General features: G+C 39.0%; 1 protein-coding gene across 1 annotated transcript in view; it reads left to right on the plus strand.

Moving 5' to 3' along the window:
• The window catches only part of FGD6 (FYVE, RhoGEF and PH domain containing 6), a 65050-nt gene extending 54280 nt beyond the window's left edge, over positions 1 to 10770 (plus strand). Inside the window, exons 18-21 of the mRNA XM_066550701.1 lie at positions 372 to 499; positions 2048 to 2176; positions 4409 to 4557; positions 7059 to 10770. Of these exons, the coding sequence (XP_066406798.1) occupies positions 372 to 499; positions 2048 to 2176; positions 4409 to 4557; positions 7059 to 7095 (443 nt within the window). The 3' untranslated portion in view covers positions 7096 to 10770. The remainder of the gene's footprint in view (positions 1 to 371; positions 500 to 2047; positions 2177 to 4408; positions 4558 to 7058) is intronic.
• The last annotated feature ends 1122 nt before the right edge of the window (positions 10771 to 11892 follow it).

The raw sequence follows: 11892 nt of genomic DNA on the forward strand, positions 1-11892 counted from the left end.
CAGAAAACATAGAGGACAGCTGTAAAAATGTGCTGCGATTTTTAAGACTTAATTTTCACCCTCTTTATGAGCAAAGGCAGTTCAACACCCAGAAAACAGACTTTGAAAACAAACAAGACTAATTTGTTTAGTTTTAAACTTCTTGTGTTTTTCTAGTATGGTTGTGATTTGGGGGATTCTAACTCATGGTGTTGATGATAACATTGAAAAGTTAATTCAGTGCTGAATTTCACATGATTAGGTGTTGCTATTGCAACCCTGTAATCTGAATAAAAATGCCAGCTGCTTTTAAGAAGAAAAGTCCAAGAATGAATTGCCTGTGTTTAGTTATCTGTGACATGAAATCAATATATCCATCCTGTGCATTTTAGATAACCAGTGCACTCCTAAGAGCGGATCCCCAGTCAACCATAAATCTCCATCAAGTGCCTTGTCTACAGTATTGCAAAGTATTCCCTCTGGAAGAAAGCAGAAAAAAATTCCTGCAGCCCTCAAAGAAGTAAGTGTTTTATTGGTCAAAAGTGGTACCTTCTTGGTATTATATCATCAATATTAAGAGTGGGGGAAAAAAATCCTTATTTTAACCATCTTACCTAGAATCAAAAGTCATAATGTGTCTCTGAGGTTTGGGCCTTAGTTTTAAATAGGCAGGGACATGAACAATGAAGCACTGTGTAAACTGCATGAACACCTGTGAGACTGTGATTCAGAGCTATAGTTAAAGTTGTAATTTCTTTCTTGCTTCCCCATGTTTCCCTGAATTGGGATGTATCACTGTACCAACAGTCAATGACAAGACTCCTACACCAACTCAGCTCTTGGTTTATGATTAGGAAGGGTAGAGTAACCACACTTACTGCAGGTCTTGGGAATGGGAGGAGGTGATTTTTCAGCAGGTTTGCTGATGACACCAAGCTGTGTGTTGCAGTCCACACACTGGAGGGAAGGGATGCCATCCAGAGGGACCTGGATAGGTGTGAGAGATGGGTCTGTGTGAACCTCACAAAATGCAGTAAGTCCAAGCCAAAGGTCCTGCAGGGAAATCCCAAGCACAAATACAGGCTGAGTGGGGAATGGATTGATGCCAGCCCTGGGGAGAAAGAGCTGGGGCTGTTTGTGGGTGAAAAGATCAACATAAATTGGCAGTCTGCCCTTGCAGCCCAGAAAACCAACTGTGTCCTGGACTGCATCCAAAGCAGCATGGCCAGCAGGGTGAGGGAGGAGATTCTGCCCCTCTGCTCTGCTCTGCTGAGACCTCACCTGCAGTATAACTCTGGGGTCCCCAATATAATAAGGACATGGACTTGCTGGAATGAGTCCAGAGGAGGGCTACTAAGTTGAGGGAGGGCTGAAGCACCTCTCCTAATAGAGCAGGCTGAGAGACTTGGGATTGTTCAGTCTGGAGAAGAGAAGGCTCCAGGGAGATTTTGGAGCTGCCTTCCAGGACCAGAAGAGGGGCCTACAGGAAAGCTGGAGAAGGGGGACCCTTCATAAGTTGAAGGAGGGTAGGTTTAGATTAGATACCAGGAAGAAATTCTTTACTATAAGAGTGGTGAGGAACTGGAACAGGTTACCCAAAAAGGGATTGTGGACTCTCCGTCCCTGGAAGCATTCAAGACCAGACTAGAGGGGCTTTAAGCTATCTAAGCTCTAGGGGAAGGTGTCCCTGCCCATGAAAGGGGAGTTGAAATGAGATGATCTTTAAGATCTCTTCAAAGCCAAACCACTCTGATCCTATGATTCTTCTTATACAGGAATCTGTGTTCTCCAGGTGTATGTTTTCCTCAGCATTTCAGCTCTCTTGTCCTGTTGTATCCAACTTAAGTTCCATCCTTTACTGGAAACCTCTCTTCCAGACCAGATAAATGGTAGCAGGCAAAATAATTTTTCTTTCATCCACCTGAGTTAGTTAGCAACATTAACCTGAGATCAGGTAAGAATTTCGGTCTCTGACAGACAGGGCTCTGGAAATGTGTTAAAAAAAAAAAAAGCTGTACTGTGAAATCTTATTAGGGTTTGTTGATGCTTTTTTTTTCTTCCTCTTCAGGTTTCAGCAAATACAGAAGACTCTACAATGAGTGGCTACCTACACAGATCTAAGGGCAGTAAGAAACCATGGAAACACCTGTGGTTTGTTATAAAAAATAAGGTGCTATACACATATGCTGCTAGTGAGGTAAGAGACCACATATTAGAAACTAAATATCCAATGATAGCACTGTCTTTGTAACAAAGTTGTTTATTCTTATGATCTAGAAAAAAGCTATAAAATTAGATCACCTTACACTATTTGATCTGATTGTGATGCAGCATTTTGAAAAGGCCTAGTGAGCTTGATACCATAATACATTGATATAGCTATGGTGTTTCTGATTACAGATGTAGCTTTGAGTACCTCTGCATTGCACACCATTGCTCAGTTGTAGGTATTTTCTGAGTCAGCTGAATACATGGGGGATCTGTTTGCATGCATCACAGTACTAGTGTACTAGTGGCAAAGGCAACCATTAGGTATTTTGAATGCTTGCAAAAGGAGTAAACTAAATCTCTTTACTCTCCTGAAACTGTTGTCTTCAGCCTGGAGTTGTTATTTGATATAAAAGAAACACATCTTATGTAATGGCATTTGCTTTTTTATTTAAAATATGCAGTCTGATTGCAGTGTGGAATAATCTCTAACATATATATATATATATATATATGTATAAATGGTACATATATATGGTATCCCAACATGTGCTGAGGATCTATTTTATTGCATCTTAGAATGTTCTTAGAATCTTTTGTAACATATATGGATGTGTTGATCTTCGGCTTCAGGTTTTTGTATTGTGTTATAGTTTACTACTAGCTTTCAAGAGCAAAATATCCAAAGCATTTGTTTTAAGGTATTGCTGTCCCTCACTTTCTTTCAAATTGTAAGGCCCAACCTATCCTGGCCATGTAAAGAATTATCCTTCTTCACTGCACACCACTCCCACTCTAGTTATTTCCTGGTTTGTGCTCAGATGTTTTCCTGGGTTATTCCTGCCAGCCTTTATTTTAGAACTTGGAATTATGTCTAAAACCTGTGATGTTGTTTCCACTACAGCACGGGCAATACTAAAAATAAAACCCAACCCAAGTAGTTCTAAAAACAGTTTAAAGAAGTATGTAGAAAACAATTATTTTTACATCAATTACAAAATTATTTCAGAGCATTGTGTTTCTTCTGGCCTTTGCAAAGGAAACTGGAGAGGTAAAAAAAGAGCAAAGTCTGTGAGTCACCTTAAATTTTCTTTTGCTTTGTTCCTCTGAGATGTCAACTTTACAGAGTAGCTTCAGTTTGCAGTTCACAATCACAAAATTAACTCTTTCCTATTTTCTTAAACTGAGGAATATCCATTCTTAGTTTTCATCTTGGTGAGCCATTGCAGAAGACATTATTTAGAGAGTCTAAAGGGAAGGTGCAGTGTTGCCTTGGCCACTTAAGCTACTTATATTGGTTCCAAGTGACAGAAAGATCAATGGTAAAGAAATAACCTATTAGTGGTACGAAGACCTGCGACAGTAAAACAGATTACTCAGCCTTACATGACTCTTTTCCAATATCAAGAAATGCTGCTGTCACAGGACACTTTTGTTTCACTGTAGAGGCAATAACCAAAGTCTTCACCTGATGTGTCAGTGTTTATGTAAATTTGGGGGAGTTAGCTATTTTTTTTTCTTCTGTTCATGAGCATTGCAGGATGTTGCCTGCAATGCCTTCCACTGTTTTGGAACTTGCACAGGATAAAAATAGTCCTTTTTTCCTTTCCAAGAATGCTGTGTATTGTATCCATTAATAAAAAGCCAAGAGTATTAAAAAAAAACAACAGGTAACTGAGGTAAATGAGGAAGGGTCTTTTCAAGTCGACTATTAGTGAACACTCAGCAACTTGTTTTCCCCTATTCTGTTGATTTCCAGCAAAAGAAAGTGAAATAAGTTTAGCCATTTAAAGATTTGGATCTTGACTTCAGTGCCTGGGAGCACAGGTTGCTCCTCCTTTTAGCATACTCGGTACAGTTAATAGCATCCCACTTCACTTCTGAGCTTGCTGCAGAGAGCACTGGGCTTGATGGGCCTCTGGTCTGTTGGTACAAGAAGTCCTTGCCAGGCAGAATGATGGGACCATGCAGTGAAAGCCAAGGTAGATGCTGTCAGGGAAATGAAAAGAGGATCAGCAATGTTGAAGTCTGTGAGGTTTTACTTCCTGTCCCCTGACTCATGCCTGGAGAATATAAAGAGCAGAATTCTGTATGTGTATGTTTATAACAATTTGTTGTATTGTCTGCTGCAGTGGTATGGTGTGTGAAGTCTAAATGCATGCCTTAGTATGTCTTACAAGCTCTAATTTTGTATTTTTTCCCTTTTTTCCCTGTTACATAGGATGTGGCAGCATTAGAGAGCCAGCCTTTACTTGGATTCACAGTCAGTGAAGTAAAAGGTGAAAACTCAGAGTCCAGAGTGTTCCATTTACTGCACAAAAACACTTTATTTTACATATTCAAGGCAGATGATCCCCATTCAGCTCAAAAGTAAGAAACTATTTGAATTCATTTCTGTTACATATTTCTAGAAAATTCAGAAGTGGTGAATGTTAATATTCACACATTTAGCATATGTATAAAAGATCCATATTATATCATAAGTAAATGAAAGTTTTAAATTATTTAAACATAAGGTTCTGGTTTCGTTAGGGCTTCTGAAATGAAGGAAGCAGACTCTCTTCTGCAAAAGACTGAGCGTAGAATGAGCAAGTCAAAGATAAAATGAGAAATCTTTCTTTTTCCTCACCCATTTCTCTCTCATGCTGGTCTACTGAAGTGAAAATTGAATGTTACCTTTGGATAAATCCAGAAAATATTTTTAAGAATTAACTGATATGCTCCTTTTTTAATTTCACCTGTTCATATTAGTTATTCAATATATGGCAGTGAAAATAAAGCAAACACTAAAATTTGGGGGCCAAGGTTTGAAGTGTGTGAGCTGATGCCCATGAGCACTTAGGCATGCACTCAGACCTAAAGCTTGCATTCAAAGAGCATTCACACAAGCTGTTTCAAGTCCTGTCTGGACTTGGAGTCATATTTATCAAGCTATGAATTGTGTTGGTTTCATGTAAAATAACCTGGAAGCTTGGTCATTAATCAGTAGAAAACATTCATCACATGGTCCATAAAGTAAACTAGAAATGAGCATAGAAGGAATACATGTAAAGCTCTCTTACACGCCTCTCTTATCTGACTGGTTTCATTGCCATTTCCCCAAATGAACTTTACATTATTAAATAGATTTGATGCATTTACAAGTCCATTATTAGTACTTAAACATTCAAATGGATGCAGGTTTAGTTTTCTGCAAATAGGAACATTCTAAAAACAAAGTATCCAATACAACAGGAAATTTTGAACAGCTGAGAACGTGCTTAATGACATTTCTCTACAGAAGAAAATCTGGAAGTCTTTATTTGATTTTTGGGAGTATTTTGTGCAGATGTGCATAAATGTTTTTTTGTTAATTAAGATACTATCCTTTTGTTTCTCCTGTGTCCTCATTTGTACTATATAAAACAAACTAAAAAACCCCCAGGCATTCAATAGGTTTATTTTTCTACTCAGACAATGGCTTTTCTCATCAGAAGAAAGCTTGAAATTGGACATAGTGTATTTTACTGAGGTTAGGAATAACATTAAGTACTTGGATTTTCAAGCTTTCTCCAAGTATTTAATATCCTTAGGAGATTTATGCTGAACCTTCAGAATAAATGCTGCTTTTACAGCCTTAAAAGGAAAACCAAAAACATGCTGTTGGCCTGTTTGCATTAGCAGACACTATTTTCTCCTGATAGGACCAAAGAAATACCTGATCTGTTTGTCTCAGTGCAATAATAAATTTAACAGATGGTTACTTTTCAATGTGGTTTTAAATTCCAGTGCTGTGTTCAATGCTTAAGGTGTTTATGATTTTTTTTTTGCATTTGAATTCTACTTTAGTTGTTTTTAATGTATACATGGCAGTAGAAAATACTAAAAATATTACTAAAAAGTAAGGTAGATTTTTGAGCTGTGTGTGCAGACATGCGTGAGCATGTCATGATTAATATGTTCATGCCAAAAGCTTGAATTCAAAGAACATGCACACAGCTACAAAATTAAATGCTCAGGGCAAGGAAGAGCCAGCATCTGTGACTAATGTTTAGATACCCTGTGAATACCAAGACAGTTTGAATTTCCATGATAAAGATAATTACAGTCTTTGTTTCATTCACTTCTTCCAAGATCTCCACTCAAGAAAAAAATGCTCATTATGTGGGCCTCTTACCTTTACATACACACAGTTCAGCCCTCACTCGGAAAACAGAATTATTTGTTCTGTAGCATTGGAGTGATTCAGGAACATTAATTTTTGCATTCTTGAGAAGCTGCGGATGTTTATTACTCTCCTAACCAAGTAGGAAAGAAACCACAGCTATAGGGAGTAAAAGTATCTGAATATTAACTTTGAATTTCCAGTTTGAGAAACCTTGGATCAGCTGTTTGGGACTTCCCCCAGCGCCCTCTATGCCCTTCCCTGCCTTTCCATGTGCCCTGTGACCTCCTCCCTCAGCCCCACCAGTCCTTGGCTTTTACCTGCTGCAGAAGCAGAGCCTGGGTTATGCAGATGCTGCCTCAGGTACAGCAGTGTCCTCATTCCTCCCAGATCATGTTTGCAAGGAAAAAGAGAAGGGAGTATTGGGGGTTTTTAAAGGTGTGCAGAACCTTGGCATAGCCTACTTTTAGAGCATTTGATTTCCCAGCTTCACCAGTTCTTTGTGCATGTAACTTCAGTATTGGAGAGGCACAGAAAAAAGCTTCTATGGGATGGCCTTGTACCAAGCAGTTCTGTATAGCTGGACTCACTGGATAGATTTTGGTATTTGCACTCACAGACCAGCTGGATGTATGATGTTCCTTCTTGTATGAATCTGAAGCTAGTGACAACACTGAGATTTATTCTTTTATCAGCTACTTCCTAACAGTGTTTCATTTTCTAACAGGTGGATAGAAGCTTTTCAAGAGGGCACTGTATTATAGCAGTGTCATCATTGTGTCTGCAAGTTTTAAGGAAAATATCTAAGGATGGTGATAAAACAGACTACAGCAACTGTTCAAAGAAACAGAATCCTGCCATCACAACCTATATAAAATTGTATATTTGTCAGGATCAGGAGTTGTTGCATTTTTAGTGTAAAATAATATTTTTCTAAAGAATTGTATGTATTTCTGTGTTGATACAAAATGTGTTATTTATTAAATTCCAGTGTTTACTTAAATGGGCAGAATTATTTGTGCATTGAAGTCCAAAGTGTCCTCAGAGTGGCAGATTGTTGGTCAACAGGTTATAAACTTTATGCTTTATTAAAAAAACAAAACAAACCCACAAACCAGATTTGTTGCACTTGTGCATTTCCTTGTGATTTGTGTATAGGTTCTTGAGTTGCTGATGTTCACTTTGCAATTTAGCAAAAACAGATTGGTATAGGAATTTCACAGATTTGGGATCTTTGTTGACTATGTAAGCTCCTTTTTGAGACGTTGTCTGATTTTGATGCTCCTTTCCTTGAATGGCAGTTGAAATCTTGCATACCAGTACATTAAAACAGTACAACAAATTCTGTGTCTCAAAACCAAAATATGGTTCAATTATTAAAAAACAGAAAAGGGAAAAATATTTTAAAAAACAGTTTGCAATTACAGGGATAAGGCACTAGAGCTGTTACAGTACTACAGATGCCAAAGAGACTGAGTTATCTTCCAGCAATTGCAAGATGAATTATCTTTTTATGTTTCCAGTAATTATTCAGAGTAAAAATACATTTTTGATAATCAAAGACAAGATATCTTATTTGTTTCAAAACTTCATGTCAAATGAGTTCTGTACACAATATGAAACACTGTATTGTATAAACTATTGTTCAAAGAACAGTAAATATGTGCACCCTCCTCTCTGAAAATCTTAAAACTATTGTATATTTAAATATTATGTTTAAACTGGAATTGCCAAGATAACAGAGCTTTTCTAGTGCAGAAGGCATTGAAAATGCATACCATATTTTGAAATACCTTTTGTTTACAAATATGATTTGTTCTGTTTGACACTTTAAAACAGAATTCAACTTTGGGTGTTTGGGTTTCAGGGTTTTTTTCTTAAAGAAAATCATCGGTATACCTCATTAGGAAATACTTACTGATGATTCTGGTGCATTTAGTCTATTTAACTTCTAAATATGTTAACACTGTAATAGCATAAATGGAACTAAAACTATGAAACCCACATGAAAGAAAGCCATTTTTATGTCAAATGTAATGCATATGTAGTCAGTTAATTTTACTGTATGAAACACTTGTTATAGTCCCCTGAATCAAGCTAGTTGTGGTAACAAAATTAAGAGCAATTAACTTTTAATTAATAGTTTGAATTCCATGTTAATAGCTATTCTGTGGCCTCACAGCAGAAAGGAAAGAGATGGTAGAATAGTTAATACTCATCACAAAAAGGCCAAGAATGAAAATGCAAACCAAAATTCTCTTATTTATTGGAATTAAATCCCAATATAGCCGGATGGAACGTGCCTGGGCTCGTCTGGCCTTGCTGCTTGACCAAGGGCAGCAGCTGTGGTGGTTTCTCCTCAGAGACACCTTTGGCTGGCTGGATGCTGCAGCTGGCGCTTGGGACAAGTCCAGGCACGCAGGAGCTCAGGTTTGCCTCTGGTGGAGAGGCTTTAGGTGAGGTGAAGGAAAGGAGTCGGGTTCTGCTGGAGGGTTTCGATCCAGAGCTTTATTCCTGGCCCACAGGCCTCTGAACGCAGCAGCAGCTCCCACAGAACAATGAACCGCGTGGCTGCTGTGTCCCTGAACCCCGGGGAGAGGGGGAGGGAAGGGGCAGGGATCCCCCCGACCAGGTAAGGGGGGAGCCTCAGGGGACAAATGACACCGGGATGGCCCAGTGTCCCCAGGGCTGAGAGGCACCTTTGGAACTCTGCCAATCACCCGAGCCCTTCTGGAATGCCAGGACTGACGGACAGCAGTCAGCAGGGGGCAAGGGGAGGGGAAGGGAGAGGTTGTTGGCACACCTGGGGAAAGAACCGGGATAGCTGGAACAGGCTATTACATCACACCGCAACACTTATTCCCTCAATATACCTCAAGGTCAGGTCCAAGATACTAACAGAGCTCTGAAGAAGCTTAATTTCCAAGAGCTTCTCCAAAGTTAGTAGTGGGCTTGGAAGTTAAATTCTTAATATTAACTATACAAGAAATTTCACTGACTTCCAGCATTTCAGTAGAGTACCTTATGAATCAGGGACTTAAGGCTGTAGATTTGACCTCCGTCAGGAACGCCAGAGATTTGTCCAGATAGTGTTGGAAATGCAGTAGGAGTCTGATCAAAGCCTTTATCCTCTTTTATTGTAATACAAATGTGCTAAATGAATACTTTTCTCTTGTTATATACAAAGGGCTTTTACTTAATTTTCAAAAACAACTGCTGACTGAAGCTAAATAAATTATTACCATGTCTCTTCAGGGTGATTTCTGACATGATTTTTAGTGTATCCAAAACCAAACTGGTATCAATATAACATAGATAGGATGTATCTCTTCCAGTTTATAGTATCAAAGGGAAGAGCTTCTTCATATTTTCACAAGGACTGCACACCAACGAAGATGGCAAGTCATGAAGCAGCAAATGAATCAGGAATTTGGCTAGGAGCAAGCTAATTTAATTTCAGTTTATGCTTTGATATTTTCCCTGCTGCAAAACAGAACAATAAAAGTCAAAACACATTGAGTAAGGTGCCCAAGTTCTGCTTCATGTGGTGTCAAACTACCTCTAGAGGATTTGGTGCAGAGGGAGAAAATAGTTTAGTGTTCTGTGGAAATCAGAGGACTTCTTCCAGAAGTGGTTGATCAATCAAAAAATTTGTGACATGAATAGATTGGAACAGAGCCTTATAAACAGTAGTATAAATATTGCAGTCACATTCTGTGTGAAATAAATTGTCTTTGTAAATGTGTTTGAATATTTCTTTTCCTCACTCCTGCAGTAGTGCTTTGTGTCATATGAAGAACCCACAACACAAGCATTTTCATAACATTTTCAGATGGTTGCTTTTCAAACTCGCCCTATTTCTCCAGTTCACCTCCCAATTTGATGCATTACCATCAAAAGTAAAATATTCACGTCTTGATTTGGCTAAACACTAAAACAAGATCAGAAGTTTTTTGACACCTGCTACCTCTTCTTATAAGAATCTATAGTTTGTAATCAATTTAAGATTGGTTAGTAGAGTATGAGACAAACATTAGCATTGAATATTAGTTTAACATTTTTGTTCATAGATAAATTAAAGCTTCTAGGATCTTGAATTCTCTTTAACTTAAAACTGTGTGCCCAAAGGACTTAAAACAATCTGAGCAGCTGTGGAACACATTTTACTAAATATTTTGTGCATGGAAACTCAATTACTCAACCATGTTTATTACATCATAACATAAAGAGATGTCTGGAAAGACAGATTCAGTGCATTTGTTTGCTGTAACTGCTGTCCCCTATTTGCCATCCAAATAGGATTTTATTTGGAGCAGTCCTAAATCATACTGTCTAAATGGAAGAATAGAATTTTTATTTTGTAACTGAAAACAGTTTAAAGTTGTAAATATTTCTGTGGATATTCATCATTTTTGTATAAATAAATTCACATTATTTGAGTCTGCGTCTTTTAATATTTTCAGGTTTTATGTATTATGTAATTTGTGTGTTCAATGATTTTCAAACAGCAGAATTTGTTGCCATTACCTGCACATCAGTCTTACTTTAAAAATCATTCCAAAGAATTAAGGGGGTTAAGTCTATGTGAAGGTCATATGAAGGGTGTTACATTAATAAATCCTTTTGCAAAATGTAGTTCTGCTGTGTCAGTCAAAGTATGCCTGAATCCCAGCTTCTATTGGCCTTGGGTCCTGCACGTGGGTCAGAACAACCCCAGCAGGCTTGGGGCAGGCAGAGTGTCTGGAAAAGGAGCTGGGGGTGCTGGTCAACAGCAGCGGAAATGGAGCCAGCTGTGCCAAGAAGGCCAAAGGCATGCTGGCCTGGATCAGCAGTGCTGTGGCCAGCAGGACCAGGACAGTGACTGTCCCCGTGTACTCGGCACTGGTGAGGCCATGCTGTGAACACCACCTTCAGTTCTGGGCCCCTCACTGCAAGAAACACTCTGAGCTGCTGGAGCCAGTCCAGAGAAGGGCAGTGGAGCTGGGGAAGGGTCTGGAGCACAAGTCTGATGGGGAGTGGCTGAGGGAGCTGGGGGTGTTTGGTCTGGGGAAAAGGGGGCTCAGGGGTGACCCTACTGATCTCTTCAAGCACCTGAAAGGAGGTTGTAGCCACGTGCTCAGCTTCTCTCAAATAACAAGGAACAGGACAAGAGGAAATGGCTCCAAGTTGCAAAAGGGGAGGTTTAGATTAGATACAAGGAAAAACTCTTCATCCCAAGGGTTGCCAAGCGCTGGCACAGACTGCCCTGGGAAGTGGACTCACCATCCCTGGAGGTATTTAAAAGGTGTGCAGAGGTGGCACTTTGGGACATGGTTTAAGTGGTGGACTTAGCAGTTGCTGGGCTAAAAGTTGGACTCAATGATTGTTTTAGAGGTCTTTTTCAACCTAAATCATTCTTTAATTCTATAAGTTATTTAGCAGGGCATGTAAGGGAGAGATTTTCCTGTCAGGTTAGTTATGCTGCTTCCTTATACATGTTTGAAAGCAGGTTTTTGAAAACTTGCAGTAATAGCAGAAAAGGTTTTGCTTTTCTGTGTGTTGTTGATAGGGATGTATCTCTT

This window comes from Molothrus aeneus, chromosome 5 (assembly GCF_037042795.1).
Source record: "Molothrus aeneus isolate 106 chromosome 5, BPBGC_Maene_1.0, whole genome shotgun sequence".
In the NCBI taxonomy this organism is placed as follows: domain Eukaryota; kingdom Metazoa; phylum Chordata; class Aves; order Passeriformes; family Icteridae; genus Molothrus; species Molothrus aeneus.